Source organism: Hyla sarda, chromosome 1 (genome assembly GCF_029499605.1).
Source record: "Hyla sarda isolate aHylSar1 chromosome 1, aHylSar1.hap1, whole genome shotgun sequence".
Taxonomy (NCBI): Eukaryota; Metazoa; Chordata; class Amphibia; order Anura; family Hylidae; genus Hyla; species Hyla sarda.
The window spans coordinates 584141058-584166889 of NC_079189.1; the positions used below are offsets into that span (position 1 = coordinate 584141058).

The 25832-nt window shown below is 43.8% G+C and overlaps 1 protein-coding gene across 1 annotated transcript in view; it reads right to left on the bottom strand.

Moving 5' to 3' along the window:
• Nucleotides 1-25832, bottom strand: part of PDZD2 (PDZ domain containing 2) — a 412983-nt gene that overhangs the window by 311930 nt on the left and 75221 nt on the right. The window contains exon 3 of the mRNA XM_056545144.1: nucleotides 4884-5641. Coding sequence (XP_056401119.1) covers nucleotides 4884-5359 — 476 coding nt within the window. The 5' untranslated portion in view covers nucleotides 5360-5641. The remainder of the gene's footprint in view (nucleotides 1-4883; nucleotides 5642-25832) is intronic.

A 25832-nucleotide genomic window follows, 5' to 3' on the forward strand; every position in this document is an offset into this window, starting at 1 on the left:
ATCTCTGCCTAAAGTTTGGGTGGTGATTCTCAGTGTGCACATACTCTTAGGGCTCATTAACACTACGGTGATATTCCGAGTATAGATTCCGTCTGGAGCGGGTCCAGGCAAAACAAGACGGCGCTGGGACCGCTTTTCCGAGCGCATTCCGCCCCGAAAGAATGAATATATCTATTCTTTCGCCTGAGTCTGAGGTCTGGAATTTACGTAGCGGAACGTCCGCCTTGGAAATTCCATAGTGTGAATGGTGCAGCAGAATCCTATTGAGAACAATGGGAAGCTGCTGCATCATAGTTTTCAAGCAGAATTCTGCTCTGAAAATTTGTAGTGTGAATGTGCCCTTACAAAGAGTGTCTCTTGCTCTGGAGGACCCTATGTGTACTGCATTACACAGACAACCCACCGATGTGAATGGGCAGAATGTAATATTTTATTTCCCAAGTGGTGGCGCTGCAGGGAAATTAAATAGTACCTGTCATGATCTTGTTAAATTTTCTAATCCTCCCAGTTCACTGCCCCCATCATGATAAACCACCCCCTGCCTTTATTTATATTTTTTTTGGTTTTGTTTTCTACCTTGACATTGCTCTGTATTTTCTGCTCCGTCTCAGTCAGATTCACAGACTGGGAAGGGGCGTTCCCCAGCAGGCATTACATCATCTGAAGCCATACAAGGGAGAACTTCCTCCCTCACTCTGCTACACACAGCCCAGAGCAGTTCAGTGTGAGAGATGAGTTCTGATTGGCTAAAGCTGCACACACCCCTCAGCACTCCAGACAGCATTTCCTGATTTTGGACTTCTGCCAGGCCAGCAGGAGTCCAAAGTCTATGCAAGAGATGGGGGGAAATGTGCTCTGAACAAGTAGGGAGACACCTAGTGGCAGCTTTTTTAAACACATATAAAACATAGAAAACCATTTTTTTTTTTTTTTTTTAAACAAAGTACATTATATTTTTACTTTACCATAAGGAGTGCAATAGCAAAAATTTGTTTTAATGACCATGTCCATTTAAAGTCTCATTACCAGGTTTCCCCTAACATTACAGCTGAACTCTGGGGGGTCCCAGTAGTCAGACACTTCATGACTATCTTATTGGCAAGATCACAAGTACAGATTGTCCAAAACAGAAAAACCACTTTACTATAGCATCGCATAATACAATAGAGGAAAAGGAAGGGACAGTGCATTTTTTTTTCCGGTAAAAAGGACACCTTATCATTATTCTGTAGGTCCATACGGTTAAAATGATACCCTACTTATATAGGTTTGATTTTGTCGCACTTCTGAAAAAAAATCATAACTACAAGCAGGAAAATGTATACGTTTAAAATTGTCATCTTCTGACCCCTATAACTTTTTTATTTTTCTGCACCAAATGACAAACGCAGCTTTTCTCCATCTGTACACACACATGTAACACAACACTAGGCTTCATGTGTCAGCTATTGTGGTGCGGAGTAAAATGATGGTGTTTATAAAGCGCATAACTCAGGAAGCTTTTCAGGAACACAGGAGACAAAATAGTAAAGAGAGCCGCGGTAATTCCCATAATTGTTATGTGCGGTGTTTACATTGCGTTCCCTGAAAATCACAATCGAAAATGTCACAGAGGTTGTCTAGCCATATAGAGCAGTTTTTCCCAACTAGTGTGCCTCCAGCTGTTGCAAAACTACTACTCCCAGCTTGTCCTCACTGACAGTAGCGGGACACAAGCTGACAGTGGGAGGATTTTTCCTCCAGGTCTGAGACCTGCACTCACAGCTGTCAATCAAGGAAGTGTGTCCATGACGTAGGTGATGACGCATGGACACAGCAGGACTAGTATGTGTCCAGGCAGGCAGGGGGGGGGGCAGTTGTTTGACTGGCTTTTTCAGTATGAAATACTGAAAATATTCTAATGAAAGCAATTACAAAACCTATTGGTTATACATGCTTTACAACATATCAAACGTTTTTGTATCTGACAGTGCTCATTGAAGAGGTTAAATAGGTAGCAGTCACAACCAAGCCTTGGTGTTTTCGGGGTTGTGGTGAGCCAGGACAGGATGGTGTTGCCCTGTACCTTTCCTGCCCTGTCAGGCAGTGTCCCCCAGTGTCCCCTGTAGTCGTTTCCCCATTTGTATATATGTTGTATATTAAAAGATGTGTTACGCCTTTAATAAAATGTACCATGTGATTGTTACCCAGGAGGTACCAGTGACCAGCTGACCACAAAGATGACCTATGGGCTCCCTGCTAGTCTCCCCCATATAAGCCCTGGGTGGAGCTTCTCTCTCTTGCTTTCTGCTGATGTCCAGTGCAGTCACCTAGTGTGTGTGTCCAGAGTAGTGGAGGCCTCAAGTCAAGTCCTGCAGCTACCATCAAGTGCAAGTAAGATAAAGTCACCGTCCTGTCAGTCACAAGTCAGTCAAGTCATCTGTCTACCCAGCAAGGCCTACAGTAAATTCTCCTGTCCAAATAAAAGTCCCAGCAAGCCTGCGAGGCCTCTGTGTCACTAGTCACCTCCTTGGTCCCAGGCTGTACTGCATAGAATGTAACAACTGTCTAGCCTCAGTAAAGCTACCGTTGTCCGTAACTTGACGTCGGTGTCTTCATTGCCCCATGCCTAGCCCAGGATCTAGCTGTATACCTTCGGGTGGTTAAGGATAAACTACGCCCTGGCGTCACGAACACAAGGGGTTCATACCATCTGCCCCTAGGGTAAAAACATCTGCCCTGCACTTCACACCCCGCCCACGGACATCTTACCTTCTATCCAAAGGGTATAAGATGGGAAAAGAGGTCTGATCACGGGGGTCCCGCCGATGGAACCACCGCAATTGCTGTGCACCACCCGCATTCTAAACTCTGCAGATCTGCTATGCACAGACACATAGGGCCACCCGCCACAGCCCTGTGTATGCAGTAAGGTTTAGAGGCTGGATTGGACAATGGCTCATATCCATGGGGTATGTGTAACCCTACTCTGTTATAGGGCACAGTGGGCTTTTAAGGGGTACTCCGCCCGCCGCTAGGACCCCCCAGTCAACACCCCCCCCCCCCACGAAGATAGCGGGGGTCCCAGTGGCGGATAGGAGATAAGACGTCTGTGGGTGGAGTACCCCTTTAAAGCTCACTGTGGCCTATAAGAGTAGGGTCACACATACCCCATGGATATGCACCATCGTCCGATCCAGCCTGTAAACCCTACTGCTTACACAAGGCTGTTGCGGGTAGCCCCATGTGTCTGCGCGTAGCAGATCCGCAGAGTATCTCCTGCAGCATGGAAGCGGTATGTGTGGCCCTACTTTTAGGCAACATGAAAATTATAAATGGCATAGAGTAGGTAGGGGCCCCATGTTGCAGGGCCCAGGAGCTTTACTTACATCTCTGGCCCATGATCCTTTGAATGAAGGGGTAGCAGCAGCAGGGTGGCACCACAGCTTCATCTCAGGGTCACCTTGAACAGGCGGCACTAGAGCGCAAGCTCTTCATCGCCATTTTAGATACGTTTCCTGAAGCATTGCATGGTCCAGATGACTCCCTAACTAGCTTGGTGGTCTTCCCAAGAAGTAACCTTACCACCACAGAGGTTCTCCTGGGCCACCTGCTGTATTACAATTCTCTGCACAGTGTGTGGTCGAATAAAACTTAAGCCCCTTCGTTCTCCAGATCGGTGAAGGTGGAAATTATTGGAGCCTCAGAAATTATAACGTCATAAAACATATTCTCGGAATGTTTCGTAATATTCAATGTAGAATTATAAGAATAGAGCAGTTTAAGACAAATTTATCAAACCTCTATTTTTCCCAGGTGGACAAGCTCTGGCAGAGTTATGAACATGGCGACTGGTTGCAGCGCCACTTTCCATATGTCTTACCCCCCACTAGAGTCATTTTCATAAACGCCGCCGTTCTGACTTTACGACCATGACATAACGCTCCCGTAAGTGCCAGTAATTCATTTATTTCCCAGGAAAGACTTTTTATATTTGTAAGAATAGACCCTCTTTGTCTGCAGGTTAGTACAGTAGTTATAAACCCTACAAAAACCAAAAGCAGAATTCAATGGCAAGGGCCCAATACTTTAATGAAATAAAAGCTCGGGGCTTTCCAGCGCAGGCAGGTCCATCACTTATTCCTGCATCCCAGGGTGGTCGATGGCTCTCTGAGGTCCGGTAGAATGCCAAAAAACCTCACAGCTACGCCATTAACTTTCTATAGGTTTTATACATATAACCAGTCAGGGCCATTTCATGGGATCAATTATTTAGAAAGGAAAAATATTATTGCAATCCAGGAGAGAGAATTTAAAAGGAACTATACAAAATTAAGAGGCACGGCTTCATTTTGCTTAAAACAATGCCACATCTGCCCTGGGGTTGTGTGTGGTATTGCAGTTCAGCCCCCAGCAGTTTAATGGAAGCTGCGCTACAACACCAGATACAACCCATGGACAGGTGTTGTGCTGTTTTTGGATGAGAGCGGCCATTAGGTATTTGTCAATGAATCTTCATCTTCGTATAATGAAAAGGTCAACAGTTTTGTAATATACTGTGTCTTTAAAGGAAACCTGTTAACACAAAAGAGACGCACGAGAGGTGCTCCCCTGTATGAATACTTCCCAAACAATATAAAGTGGAACCAATACTTAGAACCACTCACCAGTTATGAGTGAGGCCCCCCAGGATGGTGCAGAGCAATGAGCTCAAACAGCCAGGTGGGAAAAACCATTTAAGGATCAATCCACACAGTGTGTCAATTGGCACAACTATGGCAAAACTCCTTTTGTGGCTGTCATAGCAGATAGTACATACAGTATAAATAAAGTTTGTACTGTACCAACAATATGGGTAAATTATAAATAAATGACAAATGAAGCTATTTAATAAAGAAGTTTACCTGGCACCACCGACATCGACACCGACCATTAGCTGACCATTCAAGGACAAGACCTCATCCCGTAGCTTTATCTTTCCACTCGTGGCGGCTGGACTCTGCTTCTTTAAATCCGTAATCCATATACATCCCACATCCAGAACTGGGCCATTTAGCACTTTTCTTTTTTTACTCCCTCGCCTCTTTTCACCGCAGTGTCCAAATATCGGAATGTTTCCAAAATTCAGACCAAGAACCACGTCCTCCTCTCCATCCCTAGTGAGGTATGCAGTGCAGATTTCCATGTCTAAGGTGCTCTGGTACCTGCCAGAGGTCGCCTCATCCAAGTTGAAGTTTAGCTGTATGTATTCCTTGAGTTTTTGGATGGCGGCCATGTACACGCCATTCTCTGGTCCGCCGTCTCCTGTGTGGAGGTTGTCCTGCAGCCATTGGTGTAAAAGAGATAGATGAAACACAGCATTCTCCTGAGTGATCGGCATTGTCAGGCGGCAACAATCTTAGCATTATGGGAAACAATAGAGCCGCGTGGGCACTGGCCGATTTTTCACCAATAAAGTATAGAATACGAGAGGAGCCATTCCCAACTTTCTTAGGTAACATCACATTCTGACACTTGGTAGAGCTCAGCAAAGCCAATAAAAATGACGCAACTCCAGAGAAGCATTCACGTTATGAGAATATGGGGCAGCATGGAGAACAGATATCCAAAGATACTGCAAAGGTTCCAGTGTTCAGACTCAAAGCATTACATAATGTTCCACCTACAAAATAAAACACAGAGTTAGAAATGTCATCCTACCATTATATACATAGTTCATAGACAAAAACTATGGTTAACCAAAATGTCTCATTTCCTTATTTGATGTTTTGTACAGAGTTGCCGGGATACATTTGGTCTGAAACCACATGAGACGGAAATCCGGGAGCAAGTTATGGCCGAATGAGCTGCCACGTGTGGAGAAACATTGTTTAAAGGGGTACTCTACTGGAAACATTTATTTTTAAATCAACTGGTGGCAGAAATTTAACCCCTTAAGGACCAGGCCATTTTACACCTCAGGACCAGAGCGTTTTTTGCACATCTGACCACTGTCACTTTAAACATTAATAACTCTGGAATGCTTTTAGTTATCATTCTGATTCTGAGACTGTTTTTTCGTGACATATTCTACTTTAACATAGCGGTAAAATTTTGTGGTAACTTGCATCCTTTCTTGGTGAAAAATCCCAAAATTTGATGAAAAATTTGAAAAATTTGCATTTTTCTAACTTTGAAGCTCTCTGCTTGTAAGGAAAATGGATATTCCAAATAAAAAAAATTTTGATTCACATATACAATATGTCTACTTTATGTTTGCATCATAAAATTGACGTGTTTTTACTTTTGGAAGACACCAGAGGGCTTCAAAGTTCAGCAGCAATTTTCCAATTTTTCACAAAATTTTCAAACTCACTATTTTTCAGGGACCAGTTCAGGTTTGAAGTGGATTTGAAGGGTCTTCATATTAGAAATACCCCACAAATGACCCCATTATAAAAACTGCACCCCCCAAAGTATTCAAAATGACATTCAGTCAGCGTTTTAACCCTTTAGGTGTTTCACAGGAATAGCAACAAAGTGAAGGAGAAAATTCACAATCTTCATTTTTTACACTCGCATGTTCTTGTAGACCCAATTTTTTTATTTTTACAAGGGGTAAAAGGAGAAAATGTATACTTGTATTTGTAGCCCAATTTCTCTCGAGTAAGCACATACCTCATATGTCTATGTAAATTGTTCGGCGGGCGCAGTAGAGGGCTCAGAAGCGAAGGAGAGACAAGGGGATTTTGGAGAGTACGTTTTTCTGAAATGGTTTTTGGGGGGCATGTTGCATTTAGGAAGCCCCTATGGTGCCAGAACAGCAAAAAACCCTCACATGGCATACCATTTTGGAAACTAGACCCCTTGAGGAACGTAACAAGAAATTAAGTGAGCCTTAATACCCCACAGGTGTTTCACGACTTTTGCATATGTAAAAAAAAAATTTTTTTTTTCACTAAAATGTGTGTTTCCCCCCAAATTTCACATTTTTGCAAGGGTAGCAGAAAAGACCCCCCAAAATTTGTAACCCCATCTCTTCTGAGTATGGAAATACCCCATGTGTGGACGTCAAGTGCTCTGCTGGCGCACTACAATGCTCAGAAGAGAAGGAGCGCCGTTGAGCTTTTGGGAAAAAAAATTGTTTGGAATGGAAGTCAGGGGCCATCTGCGTTTACAAAGCCCCCCGTGGTGCCAGAACAGTGGAACCCCCCACATGTGACCCTATTTTGGAAACTACACCCCTCACAGAATTTAATAAGGGGTGCAGTGAGTATTTACACCCCACTGGCGTTTGACAGATCTTTGGAACAGTGGGCTGTGCAAATGAAAAATAAAATTTTTCATTTTCACGGACCACTGTTCCAAAAATCTGTCAAACACCTGTGGGGCGTAAATGCTCACTGTACCCCTTATTACATTCCGTGAGGGGTGTAGTTTCCAAAATGGGGTCACATGTGGGTATTTTTTGGGGGGGGTTTATGTCAGAACCGCTGTAAAATCAGCCACCCCTGTGCAAATCACCAATTTAGACCTCAAATGTACATGGTGCGCTCTCACTCCTGAGCCTTGTTGTGCGCCCGCAGAGCATTTTACACCCACATATGGGGTATTTCTGTACTCAGGAGAAATTGCGTTACAAATTTTGGGTGTCTTTTTTTTCCTTTTAACGCTTGTGAAAATAAAAAGTAAAGGGCAACACCGGCATGTTAGTGTAATTTTTTTTATTTTTTTACACTAACAAGCTGGTGTAGCCCCAACTTTTCCTTTTCCTAAGGGGTAAAAGGAGAAAAAGCCCCCCAAAATTAGTAGTGCAATTTCTCCCGAGTACGGTGATACCCCATATGTGGCCCTAAACTGTTGCCTTGAAATACGACAGGGCTCCAAAGTGAGAGAGCGCCATGCGCATTTGAGGACTAAATTAGGGATTGCACAGGGGTGGACATAGGGGTATTATACGCCAGTGATTCCCAAACAGGGTGCCTCCAGCTGTTGCTAAATTCCCAGCATGCCTGGACAGTCAGTGGCTGTCCGGAAATGCTGGGAGTTGTTGTTTTGCAACAGCTGGAGGCTCCGTTTTGGAAACACTGCCATACAATACGTTTTTCATTTTTATTGGGGGGACAGTGTAAGGGGGTGTATATGTAGTGTTTTACTCTTTATTAGGTGTTAGTGTAGTGTAGTGTTTTTAGGGTACATTCGCACTGGCGGGTTACGGTGAGTTTCTCACTAGAAGTTTGAGATACGGCGAAAAATTTGCCGCAGCCCAAACTTGGAGCAGGAAACTTACTGTAAGCCTGCCCGTGTGAATGTACCCTGTACGTTCACATGGGGGGGGGGGGGGGGGCAAACCTCCAGCTGTTCCAAAACTACAACTCCCAGCATGTACTGACAGACCGTGCATGCTGGGAGTTGTACTTTTGCAACAGCTGGAGGCACACTGGTTGGAAAACCTTCAGTTAGGTTCTGTTACCTAACTCAGTATTTTCTAACCAGTGTGCCTCCAGCTGTTGCAAAACTACAACTCCCAGCATGTACTGATCGCCGAAGGGCATGCTGGGAGATGTAGTTATGCAATAGCTGGAGGTACGCAACTACAACTCCCAGCATGCCGAGACAGCTGATTGCTGTTTGGACATGCTGGGATTTGCAGTTTTGCATCTGTTGGGCTACAGTTTTAGAGACCACTGCAAAGTGATCTCCAAACTGTGGACCTCCAGCTGTTGCAAAACTACAATTCCCAGCATGCCCTGACAGCAAACAGTTGTTTGAGCATGCTAGGAGTTGTAGTTTTGCAAGATCTGGAGGGCTACAGTTTAGGGACCACTATATAGTGGTCTCAAACTGTAGCCCTCCAGCTGTTGCAAAACTACATATTCCAGCATGCCCAAACAGCAGTCTGGGCATGCTGGGAGTTGTAGTTTTGCAACATCTGGAGGGCTACAGTTAGAGACCACTGTATAATGGTCTCAAACTGTACCCTCCAGATGTTGCTTGGCAACTCACCGGCTTCCGTCGGATCCAGCCGCACGTCATCGCCGCCCACCGATCTCCGTCGCCTGCAGCCTCCGACGCCCGCCCGGATCGGTAAGTGGATCTTCGGCGCCGGTCCCCGTCGTTTCCCCGTCCTGCCCCGCCTATTGTGGGAGGGCAGGACGGGGAAAACGAAAGTAAACCCCCCCGCCCCCGATCTGCTATTGGTGGTCGCGTCTAGACCACCAATAGCAGGGATAGGAGGGGTGGCACCCGTGCCACCTCACTCCTATCGCTTCAGGGGGATCGTGGGTGTCTTAGACACCCGCGATCCCCCTTACATTGCGGGTCACCGGGTCACTATAGACCCGTAATGACCCGGAATCGCGCAAATCGCAAGTGTGAATTCACTTGCGATTTGCCGCGATCGCCGACATGGGGGGGTCTGATGACCCCCCTGGGCATTTGCACGGGATGCCTGCTGAATGATTTCAGCAGCCATCCCGCTCCGATCCCCGCCCGGCGCACGGCGGGGACTAAAACTGCCCATGACGTAAATGTACGTCCCTGGTCCTTAAGACCCAGGGTGTCGGGACGTACCGTTACGTCATGGGTCCTGTAGGGGTTAAACAAATTATAATTTTTTTTTTTTTTTTTTTTTTTTTTTTTTACAGTCCACCCAAACTATCCTGCCATGTCCAATCTTTAGATATTTCATTATGTGGTGGACCACTGGGTATAATGGTGGGACCACGTGTGGCAGTGTGAGTGGTGGGATCAGATGGTATCAACCCCAGGGGCTGGATGGTATTAACTCCTAGTGTTCGTGACGCCAGTGTGGTTTTCGGGTTCCGGAACACCACACGCCCGGATTCTCCACTATCCCAATTGCTAGAAGTGAAATGAGTGAGAAGGAGGAGAAAAAACAATGGGGCGCTCCCTGTGTGGTATTTTAAGGAAAAGTGAAAATGAAAATACCCGCCACCAACACCTATGGTGGCGTACTGACCTTGAGTCGATAGTACACAATGGTGGTGAGAAGGAATGGCGACAGTCTGCTGCTCTCACCCCTTATTATTCCGTCTTCCCGAGGGGGCGGACAAGAATGCAAAGTAGGAGGAGTAAAAATGGGGGGTATTTTGAGAGCGCTACTGTCAGATGGTTGAAGTCAAGAAACGGTATGAGCCAGCACTTATGCAGGACTAACTTTTATTGAAAAAAGAAGTCAAGAAAGTATAAAACAGGTCATGCGCTTGTCATGGGGCTAAATGGCTATGTTGTGAGATTACCATAACACTGTGGCTAGCTTTTTGTGAACTTGTATTTCCTGTTTGAGTTTTCTTTTTTGCCTACAAATCCCATAATTCCATTTTCCTTCCTCCCACACATCAGCCACCCCACCCATTGAAACATAAATGAGCTGCATCAATTCAAAAGACCTGTGGTTTTCCATCAGGGTGCCTAAAGCTGTTGCATTAGTTGCAGATTGATCTCTCTCCCTCCAAGCGATCGCTCCACCCATTGAAGCAGACAGGCTCCCTGTCATCAGCTGACTAGTGATGTCAGGTCTCGGCCACATTGCAAGCTGGGAAAAATCTGAGACAACAGTCATTTTGTTTGCTGGTAAAAATAAATATTGGGGTGAAAATCACAGAAGAATTTTGAGAAAACAGGTACAGACACTATATTATGAACTACACTAACTTTACAGCCCCTGTAGCATAGTCAGCTAAAAAAAAATCCTGGAATACCTCTTTAAAGAGGTTCTCCTACCTTATAAATGTATGACATGTTTACAGTATATGCCATAAATATCTGATGCCATGATTGTCTTAAGCACAGGATTCCCTGTCCCAATCATGTTTGTGGCTTTCACTATTCCCTCCTATAGCAGTTACAGAATATTTCCATATTCAATATTTCCAGCTACTTCCATCACTCCATCCTCAATCTATCCTTTGTCTAGAACAGTGTTTCCCAACCAGGGTGCCTCCAGCTGCTGTGAAACGACAACTCCCAGCATGCTTTGCAAGTTTTGCAACAGCTGGAGGTACACTGGTTGGGAAACACTGGTCTAGATGCTATTCAGGACTTTGGTCAGGTGACCCCCTGTTCAAGAGATAGGTGAGGGTCCCAGAGGTAGTCCCAACATCTATTAGAAGGGGTTTTCAACCTTAGACATTTATGGCATATCCTGTTATTGTGCCAGAGGGTCTGTTAACACTTGTTTTCATGCAGTTTATCAGGGTTTCCAATACTTTTCCAATATTTTTGACAGTAAGGATAGTACTGCAGGCTGCTGAAAAATACCTGAACCCCAACGGGGTTCAAGCCCCAGGATCTCAATGCTGCAAAGTAGAGATGAGCAAACTTACAGTAAATTCGATTCGTCACGAACTTCTCGGCTCGGCAGTTGATGACTTTTCCTGCATAAATGAGTTCAGCTTTCATGTGCTCCGGTGGGCTGGAAAAGGTGGATACAGTCCTAGGAAAGAGTCTCCTAGGACTGTATCCACCTTTTCCAGCCCACGGGAGCACCTGAAAGCTAAACTAATTTATGCAGGAAAAGTCATCAACTGCCGAGCCGAGAAGTCCGTGACGAATCGAATTTACTGTAAGTTCGCTCATCTCTACTGCAAAGCAACAATGCCACCCATGGAGCCACCATGCTGTGCAAAATAGCTGCCACCATGCATGGCGTCGTCAGGAGAAATGGCTGTATGGAATTTTGTAATATCATCAGTCAGTCTGCAATGCCTAGATCAGTGTTTCCCAACCGGGGTGCCTCCAGCTGTTGCAAAACTACAACTCCCAGCATGCCCGGACAGCCAAAGGCTGTCCGGGCATGCTGGGAGTTGTAGTTTTGCAACAGCTGGAGGCACCCCGGTTGGGAAACAGTGGCATAGATTTAGCCTTGGAGTCAACCACTTATAAAGGAAAGTGCCGCTCGCTAATCCTGACTAAAAGCTTCATTATGAATAATCCAGATCCTGCATGTTGCATTTACCATCATCAGCATCACAACATAAAGTGCGTATACAACATAGCATTAATGGGCCAAAGGGTTAGCCATAATGGCCAAGCTGCTATATTCCATAACTACTTATGGTATATTAGGGTTTTATAATTGGAGTGTTTACGGCCATCACACATGGGCTGACACAGGCAGCATCTTCTCCTTCATAATATCATCCCAAGAGGAGCACCAAATAACACATCTGGGCTAAGTGCTGGGGAAAAATCGAAAAGCAAATCCTGTAAGGGAAACACAATGTCAGCTCATCTGGAGAACATGCATTAAAGGGGTACTCCGGTGGAAAACCATTTTTTTCGCTCTGCACGTAATGACGCGCAATACAGGGACCGGAGCATCATTACGTCATGGCTCCGCCCCTTGTGATGTCACGACCCACCCCTTTCAATACAGGTCTATGGGAGGGGGCGCGGCGGTCGTCACGCCCCCTGCCATAGACTTGCATTAAGGGGACGGGCCGAGGGGCGGAGCCATGACGTCACGCGGCTCCGGCCCCTGTATTGCCCGTCATTACGCACAGAGCGAACTCGCTCTGTGCTGTAATGATAGCGCAGTGCCGCAGCGGGGATCCCGGGGCTCCCCAGCAGCGGCACTGCGGCGATCTGACATCTTATCCCCTATCCTTTGGATAGGGGATAAGATGTCTAGGGGCGGAGTACCCCTTGTAGATTTTTTAATAGAAGTAATTTACAAATATGTTTAACATTCTGGCACCAGTTGATTTAAAAGAAAAAAGGTTTTCACCGGAGTACCCCTTTGAATTTTAACCTGCCAATACTGACCATGTCATTTAAAGATCTACTAAATATGCATTTGTGAACCCACAGGTTTTGGAAGGACTAACAACCGTCTAAAGCGTATGGGGGTCTCCCAATTGTTCTCTAACATACACTTATTAACAAAATTGGAGTTAGATGTCCTGCACATATCCCTGAGCTGTTCGTGTCCCTTGGATCACCACTAGTGGTGACCGACCTCATATACGATGAGTCTTTAGATCATCACATCAGCAGCTGGGCCAGTGAACCATGAGGCCTCCATACTTCAACCAGACTGACATCAGATGCTGTACAGAACCTGGATTTGTTGATACGATTATATGGTTCCAGTCTGTAGATGTCCTGATTTCTCATTCATGACACCACTGCAAACAAAGGCAATAGTGGCCAGCTGTCAACTTATGGACACGTAATGCCGTCATGACCCTGTTTGCCCTGTGTTTATACATTCATGTAACCACTGCTCCCAACACCACCGAACAGCTCGGTCAGAATGGCCTAGATGGTAGGTAACTCATCACAGTAACCATCCTGTTACTCAAAGTTTAATCATGTGCACCCTCCCAAAGTCTAAAAACTGGGCAACTGGGCAAAAGGTCTTCAACTGCGATGTAGAGGAAAATCTAGCAGTCATCAATCCTTCAGCAGTCCTATGGAGTTTGAATGGAGCACTGATGCACATATTTGACCGTAGCTTCAATAAAACAGGGACCTTGGGGACCCCCGTTAACACGATCAGTGGGGTCCCATCAGTCGTATTTCCACCATTTACTTATGCCCTTTAAAGGGGTACTCCGCCGGGGTTGCTGAAGATCGTGACGTCACGACTCTGCCCCCGTATGACGAAACACCCCGCCCCCTCAATGCAAGTCTATGGGAGGGGGCGTGACAGCTGTCACGTCCCCTCCCATAGACTTGCATTGAGGGGGCGGGGTGTGACATCTCACGGGGGCGGAGTCGTGATGTCACGATCTTCAGCCCCCGTGGTCAGGATGGAACTAGCCTGAGGGCCCCCAGCGCTTCCAGAAGCCGTTACAGGTGGGTGCGGCATGGTAGATTGCGGGGGACCCCGGCGGCGGGACCCCCGCGATCAGGGATAAGATGTCTAGGGGCGGAGTAACCCTTTAAGTGCTACACCAGTCATCTTTTTATGGAGAATAATAAGTAACACTTTCTGCGGTTATCATGCTATTTAGCAAAGAAATTTCACACAGTACAAGGCCGGCTGTGGGTTCAGATTAATGAAATCCTTCAGGACTTGCAGTAACAATAACAAGGTTAATAGGATTGAAAACCTAAAAACATGTTATCGGCTGTCATTAGTAATTACAGATATCTACAACCACCTAAACAAACACAATTTGCTTACACAAGGATTCTTCTATATCTCCCCTGAATACAAGGACAATGCACGGCTGAAGGTGGCCATACACATTAGATGAATGCCGGCCATTGTTGTCATCCTGAACAATGCTTCTTGGCTGCCTGTTCCTCTCAATCAACCCTTAGAAGAAAGTAATAGACAGTATAAGTACTCTTCCCTAGATTTTACAACCTCACATTACCATAATTTAGAATGGGTTCTCAAAAGTCTCTAAATATCACAGTGCAGCACAAAACACATCACCAGCAGGGCCAAACAAATATCCCAATGCAGCACAAAATACATTACCAACAGCTCCAAATACAGTGCATCACAACATATCTCTCCACCAGAACCAAATACCCACTTCCAGCACAAAATACCTCTCCAGTATTGCCATACACAACTATGCAGCTCAGAAAACCTATCCAGCAGCACTAAACAAAGATCGCAGTGCATTACAAAATACCTCTCTCCAAGCAGCAGCAAATACCAAAGTTACATAGTTACATAGTTAGTATGGTTGAAAAAAGACATACGTCCATCAAGTCCAACCAGGGCATTGAAGTGAAGGGTGTAAGGGGATAAGGGAAATGGATGTAGTTTTATAATTCTGCATAAGCATTAATGTTATTTTGTTCCAGGAATGTATCTAACCCTGTTTTAAAGCTGTTAATTGTTCCTGCTGTGACCAGTTCCTGAGGTAGGCTGTTCCATAAATTTACAGTCCTTATGGTAAAGAAGGCGTGTCGCCCCTTTAGACTAAACCTTTTCTTCTCCAGATGGAGGGAGTGCCCCCTCGTCCTTTGGGGGGGTTTAACCTGGAACAGTTTTTCTCCATATTTTTTGTATGGGCCATTAATATACTTATATACGTTTATCATATCCCTCCTTAAACGTCTCTTCTCAAGACTAAACAATTGTAACTCCTTTAATCGCTCCTCATAGCTAAGATGTTCCATGCCCCATATTAGTTTAGTCACGCGTCTCTGCACCCTTTCCAGCTCCACAGTGTCCCGTTTATGAACAGGCGACCAAAACTGAACAGCATATTCCAGGTGAGGCCGTACCAATGCTTTATAAAGGGGGAGTATTATGTCCCTGCCCCTCGAGTCCATGCCTCTTTTGATACATGACAATATCCTGCCGGCTTTGGAAGCAGCAGCCTGACATTGCATGCTATTCTGTAGTCTGTGATCTACAAGTACACCCAGATCCTTCTCTACCAGTGACTCTGACAGTTTAATCCCCCCTAAGACATACGACGCATGCAGGTTATTAGTACCCAGATGCATAACTTTACATTTATCCACATTGAACCTCATTTGCCAAGTGGATGCCCAGACACTTAGTCTATCCAAGTCATCTTGTAACCTATACACATCCTCTATAGACTGTACTGTGCTACAAAGCTTGGTGTCATCTGCAAAGATAGAAACAGAGCTGTTAATACCATCCTCTATATCATTGATAAATAAATTACACAAAGTGCAACATAAAATACTCTTCTAGCAGCACTAAACAAATACCACAGTGCAACACAAAATAAAAATAACAACAACCTCCCCAGCATCCAGCAACACCAAATACCTCCCTAGCAGTGCTACCCAGTATAGCACAGAACACCTCTCCAACAGTGCCAAAAACCACAACACTGTCTGCAGCATTATTCATATTACCACTCCACCACCGGCAGCAGCAGTACGGTACCTATGCCCACCCCTCCCCACACTAGAAGCAGTACCATCTTATTTTCTTCCTTTTTCACAGGCAGGAGTATAGTCCCTATTTTCAGTACTTCCTACTGGCAGCAGTACTGTTACCATTCCCACTGTACATAAGTTATAATTACATCCGGGTGCAGGAGGCCTTCATGTAACAGCTAGGTAAAGGGGAAGAAACGGTTAACACAACACACATAGCAAAGGGACTAAAATCTAATGGGAGACTAGGAATATTAGGACCACTGACCACATGAAAAGAGTGGAAAATATGGAAACTGGAAAGGAGTTGATCTAACCAAAGTTTCCTGAAGAACATGAGTTTTTTCAGTAAAGCTTTTCCAGATGCAGAGGAGAGATGGTTTATTGGACAGAGAATAATAAAAGCATAATATGTAATTTAAAGTAAATCATTCTTACGGGTTCTAGAATATTTTAGAGTAACATGAATGCTAATAAAATATATCTAAACCTAAAAAAAAAACACAACATTTTTTTTTAACTCTTATAGACTTCTTGGCTGTAACTGCCAATAAATAAATGTATCTGTACTGCGATTTGTCCTCCATACTGCCAACCTGACTACAGGGGCCTAATTCTACATACCCGCAATACAGACAACACATCACCAATATGGGGATCCATTACCACAGTAAGCAGATGACCAGCTGGGCACCCACACAGCCGGGAACCGTAAAGGGATGAACGCGGAAAAGTTTGTTATTTTTGCCTTTTTAGGGAACTGAGATAGATAACAAGTCGCCGATTAAGGATTATACGAGAGGCCCCAAACACTCAATGAAACTTTCGCAGGGCAAATAAAGCAACAAATCAACAGCGAAACACATACAAAAAAGGGGAAAGGAGAAGAGTATTGCCGGGAGTACCTAGGTTAGTAGTAGTAGTACCTAGGTTAGCTAGTAGGTTAGGATATAAAGAAGAAGTCCAGTGCTAAGAAATGTATCCCCTATCTGGGTTAATGTCTGATCGTGGGGGGGCCGACTGCTGGGACCCCAAGCAATCTCCCACACGGGGCCTCCTAGAGCGTGTTTCGTACCCAACACGTCAGCTGGTCGAAACACGCCCCCTTCATTCATCTTAAATAGAGATGGAGGGATCATGTTTTTACCAGCTGACCTGCTGTGTACGAAAAGCCAGGGCGGAGTCAGGGCCTCGTATGGGAGATCGTGGGGGTCCGACCACAGGGATCAGATATTTATCCCCTATTATGGAGATAGGCCATACATTTCTTAGCACTGGATCAGATGTAGAAACTTAATATGTAGTATACAAGGCCTAACCCTAAGCTACATCACCGTCTGCCTGCCTTGACTAGGGTACAAGGATTTAAGATAATTTTTGGCCATAGTTAACCCTATATGCCTTGTTTTGGTGTTTACATATCTATACTTAACCCCTTAAGGACCAGGCCATTTTACACCTTAAGGACCAGAGCGTTTTTTGCAAATCTGACCACTGTCACTTTAAACATAAATAACTCTGGAATGCTTTTAGTTATCATTCTGATTCAGAGACTGTTTTTTCGTGACATATTCTACTTTAACTTAGTGGTAAAATTTTATGGTAACTTGCTTCCTTTCTTGGTGAAAAATCCCCAAATTTGATGAAAAAAATGAAAATTTTGCATTTTTTTTTTAACTTTGAAGCTCTCTGCTTGTAAGGAAAATGGATATTCAAAATAAAAAAATTTTGGGTTCACATATACAATATGTCTACTTTATGTTTGCATCATAAAATTTATGAGTTTTTACTTTTGGAAGACACCAGAGGGCTTCAAAGTTCAGCAGCAATTTTGAAATTTTTCACAACATTTTCAAACTCACTATTTTTCAGGGACCAGTTCAGTTTTGAAGTGGATTTGAAGGGTCTTCATATTAGAAATACCCCATAAAAGACCCCATTATAAAAACTACACCCCCAAAAGTATTCAAAATGACATTCAGTAAGTGTATTAAACCTTTAGGTGTTTCACAGGAATAGCACCAAAGTGAAGGAGAAAATTCAAAATCTTAATTTTTTACACTCGCATGTTCTTGTAGACCCAATTTTTGAATTTTTGCAAGGGGTAAAAAGGAGAAAATTTTTACTTGTATTTGAAACCCAATTTCTCTCGAGTAAGCACATACCTCATATGTCAATGTAAAGTGTTCGGCGGGCGCAGTAGAGGGCTCAGAAGGGAAGGAGCGACAAATGGTTTTTGGGGGGCATGTCACCTTTAGGGGGGTTTTTGGGGGGCATGTCCTGTGGTGCCAGGACAGCAAAAAAAAAACACATGGCATACCATTTTGGAAACTAGACCCCTCGGGGAACGTAACAAGGGGTAACGTGAACCTTAATACCCTACAGGTGTTTCACGACTTTTGCATATGTGAAAAAAATTATTTTTTTTTTTTACCTAAAATGCTTGTTTTCCCAAAAATTTCACATTTTTAAAAAGGGTAATAGCAGAAAATGCCCCCCAAAATTTGTAACACAATTTCTCCCGAGTACGGCGATACCCCATATGTGGCCCTAAACTGTTGCCTTGAAATACGACAGGGCTCCAAAGTGAGAGCGCCATGCGCATTTGAGGCCTAAATTAGGGACTTGCATAGGGGTGGACATAGGGGTATTCTACGCCAGTGATTCCCAAACAGGGTGCCTCCAGCTGTTGTAAAACTCCCAGCATGCCTAGACAGTCAGTGGCTATCTGGCAATACTGGGAGTAGTTGTTTTGCAACAGCTGGAGGCTCCGTTCTGGAAACAGTGGCGTACCAGACGTTTTTCATTTTTATTGGGGAGGGGGGCTGTGTAGGGGTATGTGTATATGTAGTGTTTTTTACTTTTTATTTTATTTTGTGTTAGTGTAGTGTAGGGTTTTTAGGGTACAGTCACATGGGCGGGGGTTCACAGTAGTTTCTCGCTGGCAGCTTGAGCTGCGGCAGAAAATTTGCCGCAGCTCAAACTTGCAGCCGGATACTTACTGTAAACCATCGCCCATGTGAGTGTACCCTGTACGTTCACATTGGGGGGGGGGGACATCCAGCTGTTGCAAAACTACAACTCCCAGCATGTACGGTCTATCAGTGCATGCTGGGAGTTGTAGTTTTGCAACCGCTGGAGGCTCCGTTTTGGAAACAGTGACGTACCAGACGTTTTTCATTTTTATTGGGGAGGGGGGCTGTGTAGGGGTATGTGCAGATGTAGTGTTTTTTACTTTTTATTTTATTTTGTGGTAGTGTAGTGTAGTGTTTTTAGGGTACAGTCGCACGGGGTTCACAGTAGTTTCTCGCTGGCAGTTTGAGCTGCGGCAGAAAATTTGCCACAGCTCAAACTTGCAGCCGGATACTTACTGTAATCCTCCGCCCATGTGAGTGTACCCTGTACGTTCACATTGGGGGGGTGGAGAAACATCCAGCTGTTGCAAAACTACATCTCCCAGCATGTACGGTCTATCGGTGCATGCTGGGAGTTGTAGTTTTGCAACAGCTGGAGGCACACAGGTTGTGAAACACAGAGTTTGGTAACAAACTCAGTGTTTTGCAACCAGTGTGCCTTCAGCTGTTGCAAAAGCTACAACCCCCAGCATGTACGGACACGGAAGGGCATGCTGGGTCTTGTAGTTATGCAACAGCCGGAGGCATACTACTTTGGCTGGGGATGCTGGGGATTGTAGTTATGCAACAGCTGGAGACACACTGGTTTGCTACTTAACTCAGTGTGCCTTCAGCTGTTGCAAAACTACAACTCTCAGCAGTCACCGACAGCCAACGGGCATGCTGAGAGTTGTAGTTATGCAACCACTAGATGCACCACTACAACTCCCAGAATGCACTTTAGCTGATTGTGCAAGCTGGGAGTTGTAGTTATACAACAGCTGAAGGTACACTTTTCCATAGAAAAATGTGCCTCCAGCTGTTGCAAAACTACAAGTCCCAGCATGCCCATGAGGGCATGCTGGGAGTTGTGGTGGTCTGCCTCCTGCTGTTGCATAACTACAGCTTCCAGCATGCCCTTTTTGCATGCTGGGAGCTGTTGCTAAGCAACAGCAGGAGGCTGTCACTCACCTCCTGCTGCTGCTCCACGATGCCGCCGCACAGGTCAGTCCCTCGCCGCCGCGGTCGCTCGTGGGGCCCCGATCCCAACAGGGATGCCGGGGATCGGGGTCCCCAGCACCCAAGGTCTTCTGCCCGCACCCGCTCACGTCCTCCGGAAGAGGGGCGGAGCGGGTCTCGGGAGTGACACCCGCAGCAGGCGCCCTGATTGGTCGGCCGGGAAGCCCACCATTTGGATAAAAATCTTGCAGCAGCACACAATTGAAGTGAAAAAAATGGTAATTTAATCCATAAAAAGTGTTTTCACAGCAAGCGACGTTTCGACTAGGCTCTCCTGCTTGAAAAAGACTAGGAGAGCCTAGTCGAAACGTCGCTTGCTGTAAAAACACTTTTTATGGATTAAATCACAATTTTTTTCACTTCAATTGTGTGCTGCTGCAAGATATTCTTTTTAGATATAAGATAGATAGATGAGATAGATACGAGATAGACAGATACAAGATAGATAGATATGAGATAGATAGATAGATATGAGATAGATAGATAGATAGATAGATAGATAGATGAGATAGATAGATACGAGATAGATAGACAGATACGAGATAGATAGATATGAGATAGATAGATAGATATGAGATGGATAGATATGAGATAGATATGAGATAGATACATATGAGACAGATAGATAGATATGAGAGATAGATAGATAGATAGATAGATATGAGACAGATATATATGAGATAGATAGATAGATAGATATGAGATAGATAGATATGAGATAGATATGAGATAGATAGATAGATATTAGATAGATAGATAGATAGATAGATAGATATGAGATAGATAGATAGATAGATAGATATAGATAGATAGATAAATATGAGATAGATATGAGATAGATAGATAGATATTAGATAGATAGATATGAGATAGATATGAGATAGATAGATAGATAGATATAGATAGATAGATAAATGTGAGATAGATATGAGATAGATATTATACAATAACATGTTGAAGAAATAACTGACGAGATTACAAGCCATAAAATGTATAAACCACAAAGACTGTGGTTTTATGGATTAGCAAAGAGTGTTCGCTATAAGGAAAATAAATCGCTTTCATATCAACTAGATGCATAAAGGATGTTTAATGTCACACATAAGTCATACATTCACGCTTTTCACATTTTGCTGCAGACATCAACGCGTGGTGCTGGATAAGTAAAGGCGTGTTCTGTGTCAGTCAATGTCAGTAAATAACTGGGCAGAAAATCTAAGGCAGTCGTAGCAAAGACACATTTAAGATAAGATCGTGTGTCGTATTTCGCTGTGTATTTTGCTGCTGCGTGTTTTCCTACCCACTGAAGTCAATAGGTAGTAAAATCAGCCGCAGAAAATATGCAGCAAAATACAAAACATCTGACCCTGCCCTTAGGCTGTGATCACATCTGGGCCGAGGCTCCATCAGTTTTGTCCGGTCAGATGCTGCTGAATAAACGGACACCAGACGGACTCCATTAAAGTCAATGGGAGCCTTCGGGATGTGTTTTGTCGGATGTGCAACATTCCTGCCCTGAAAGGAGTCTTTGGCGCAGATGTGAACAAGGCCTTAGAATAAAGAGCACGAGGCATTTATATACATATGTATAATAGTATACCTCCATCTGCTACATTTAGCAAGCGTATTAACCTTTTCTCATAACTCCTATAGAAACATATGGAATTCATGCGTAGCCACCTCTCCAATGTTCTCTAAACTGTGGACCTCCAGCTGTTGCAATACTACAGCTCCCAGCATGCCCAGACAGCCAATGGCTGTCTTGGCATGCTTGGAGTTTAAGTTTTGCAACAGCTGGAGGTCCACAGTTTGGAGTACACTGCTCTATATTGTACAATACATATATCATTTAGGTGATGTTCACATCATAAAACTAAATAAAAGATATTACTCAACATTACAATAAACTTGCATGGACAATACACACACACACACACATATATATATATATATATATATATATATATATATATATATATATACACATACACACATAAATAAATGTATGTATATATATGTATAGCCAGCATCCAGGAATAGAAAACAGAGCTGCTTTCTTTCATAAACCGCTCCCCGTCTGTCTCCAGGTTGGTGTGGTTCTGCAGCTCTGTTCCAGTGAAGTGAATGGAGCCAAGTTGTAAAACCACACCCAACCTGGAAACAGACATAGAGCTGTTTTTGAAAGAGGTTAGCTGTGTTTTTCTATTCCTGGATAACCCCTTTAAAATCCAACTTGCCCAATCATAATGGAGCAAAAATTGGTAAAAATAAAAAATAAATCAGCCTGCCCCATACACATCAGATCATTTTTCAATTCTGGTGGAAATTGACCACTGTAAATACACTGGAACAAAGAAAAAAATTGGTTTCAAATATATGCAACCATTAAAAGGGGTACTCCAGCAGAAAACATATTTTATTTTTAAATCAACTCATGCCAGAAAGATCAAACAGATTTGTAAATTACTTCTTTTTAAAAATCTTAATCCTTCCAGTACTTATCAGCTGCTGCATACTACATTTGCAAATTTGTTTAACTTTTGGGCACCAGCTGATGTACAGTATTCTGTGCAGATTTGATGCGCAGGATTTCAAGCTTCAAGTGTTCAGTCATTCAGTTTACATTGAAATATGTAGCAGAAAATCCTGCACATCAAATCTGCGCAGGATACTGTACATGTGAATAATCCATTAAAAAGAATTGTTTTCCATCGGACTACCCCTTTAAAGAAAATCTGTCATTCCCCCCCCCCCCCCAAGGCGGTGGTGACCAGCCAGCACTGTTGAATAAATGACAATAATATTATAACGTTATGTATAGTGTTGGTATGTTTAGTATTTTTATTATTTTCACTGTTTAATTACAGTAGTGTCAAAAAGGGGTGGTCAAGGGTCTGCGGTGCCCTAGGACTGTCTTACCCTGCCAAACAATGGTAAAATGCCCCACCGTATCCAACCGTACTCGTGATGAGTGACAACGTAGACTGCGGCTTCCAATCACTCGTTGTACCTGCGCTGCCATTGGACACAGTGCATGTGTGGGATTTTGGCAGGGGTAGACAGGGCCCTGCCTTCCTATGAATAAGCAAGAGGGCAGGGCTTTGGCGCACAGGAATGGCAGGCCCAGGGTAAAGAGGACCATCCCTCCCTGACACTTGTATGGCCCATAAAATGGCAATTTTTGTTAACATTGAACAGACAGAAATAATATACAAATTTCATTGAAATTAGTGTTGAGCGGCATAGGCCATATTCGAATTTGTGAAATTTCGATAATATATGGACGAATATTCGTGATATATTTGCAAAATTCGCATATTCGTGGCCTTTTTTTTTAATATGTGCCATAAAATTTGCATGCGCAATATCGTGTGATAAAAGAGCAGAAGGGAGGGATCAATATGCACGATGTTCCGTTCTCACACAGTAGTATTAAACCCTTCTTTACACCACAAGCTGGAAGCAGGGAGGGACGATCACTGTGATGTGTACTGTGAAAAGAAAAATGGGAATATTCGTAATTGCGAACCTTTAGCGCTATAGTCGCAATATTCACGAATATGCGATATTCGCGATAAATATATTCGCAATGCGAATATTCGTGTCCAACACTAATTGTAATCTATGCAACAGTGCCAGCTGGTTACCACCGCCGGTGGGGGTGACAGAATCGCTTTAAAGGAGTATTCCAGGAAAAAACTTTTTTTTTTATATATCAACTGGCTCTAGAAAGTTAAACAGATTTGTAAATTACTTCTATTAAAAAATCTTAATCCTTTCAATAATTATCAGCTGCTGAAGTTGAGTTGTTGTTTTCTGTCTGGCAACAGTGCTCTCTGCTGACATCTCTGCTTGTCTCAGGAACTGCACAGAGTAGAAGAGGTTTGCTATGGGCATTTGCTTCTAAACTGGGCGGTTCCCGAGACAGGTGTCATCAGAGAGCACTTAGACAGAAAAGAACAACTCAACTTCAGAAGCTCATAAGTACTGAAAGGATGAAGATTTTTTAATAGAAGTAATTTACAAATCTGTTTAACTTTCTGGAGCCAGTTGATATATAAAAAAAAGTTTTTTCCTGGATAACCCCTTTAAGACCGTGTTCACAGGTGGCATTTCCGCGTTGTTTTGCAGCTGTTTAGCTTCCTAGCACATTTTCCATTCAGTAATTTACGGCTGAAGTTGCACTTGTTCTAGAGCATTCTACATGTGTGGCTTTTGCTTCGTTTCACCCACAACTAACAAGAGAGAAAAAAAACACCAAAAAAAAAAAAACACATATACAGACACAATGTTTTCATTCATTTTTTTTTTCACCAGTTATAAAAATGTAATTAACATCCTATTCCTCAGCACTACTGCCAAGTCTGAACCCGAGGTTATACGTTTCATTTAACCTCCCATATAAGTGATTATAGAACCTCCCTGCCCGCACACAGTACCGCTCTATGCCAATTACCCAGCAGTCAGGTTCTGCCCCCCGGGCACATGCTGCAGTGAATCAGAGAGACCTGTAAAAACATTAGTCTTGGATTTGGTTGTATGATATGTAGTGGGTTTTCATGAGCTCATTTCTTCTGCTCACTCGCCTGTGTATGTAATTATTCTACCCGGAAACGCTTTTCCATCAAAGTGAATAAGGTCGCAGGATTTGGCTAAGTAGAGATTATATAGGCAATTAGTTTTAATTGTTTGCAGACGCGATATCAGGGAAAAAAAAACGGGGTCAATCCGCCAAGCTGTGCAATATACAGGAGCAGGGGAGGTATCACTGTATTATTGGGGGTTATGTGAGATCACAAAAATAAAAAAAGGGTCTGATTGAAGGGGTACTCCGGTGAAAAACCAATAAACAGATTTGTAAATTACTTCTGTTAAAAAATCTTAATCCTACCAGTGCTTATCAGCTGCTGAAGTTGAGTTGTTCTATTCTGTCTGAGAACAGTGCTCTCTGCTGACACCTCTGTCTGTCTCAGGAACTGTCCAGAGTAGGAGCAAATCCGCATAGCAAACTTCTCCTGCTCTAAACAGTTCCTGACATGGACAGAGGTGTCAGCAGAGAGCACTGTTGTCGGACAGAAAAGAGCAACTCAACTTCCTCTGTAGCATAGAGCAGCTGATAAGTACTGGAAGGATTAAGATTTTTAAATAGAAGTAATTTACAAATCTGTTTAACCTTCTGGCACCAGTTGATTTAAAGAAAAAAAAATTGTTTTCCACCAGAGTACCCCTTTAATTCACAACATCACAGAGCAGGAAGGAGCGAAAATGGCGCACCCAACCATTCCTGCACTTACCTGTTTTGTGGTGTAGTGAATTAATAAAGAAGAAAAGCTTACTGGTGAGTGCTGTCCTTATCTCTTACTGTATAAAATTCCAATAAAAACAGGATCTACAAACTATAAAGGCATGGGCGTGACCAAGCGGAGAACCCGCGAAACGGGACCGTCGTTCCACGAGCTCGGCCGAGCTCTACTATCTTCCTCTTCCCTGACCCGACCTCCTGTATTCCATGCTACTCCTGGAATAAAGTTTATCCTTCTTTGGCATGAAACCGGGTGAGTGCGTTACATGTACTTTCTTCCTTGTCGTATTGAGCTACACTATATGCTCCATTTAAGCGCACCCCCGACACCATTGCCGCACCATCCGTCCACCTGCATCAGACCAGCTTCAGCATTATACGGGATCACCCGATTACAGTGGTCCCTCAACATACGATGGTAATCCGTTCCCAATGAACCATTGTTTGTTGAAACCATCGTATGTTGAGGGATCCGTGCAATGTAAAGTATAGGACAGTGGTCTACAACCTGGGGACCTCCAGATGTTGCAATACTACAACACCCAGCATGCCCGGACAGCCAGCGGCTGTCCGGGAATGCTGGGAGT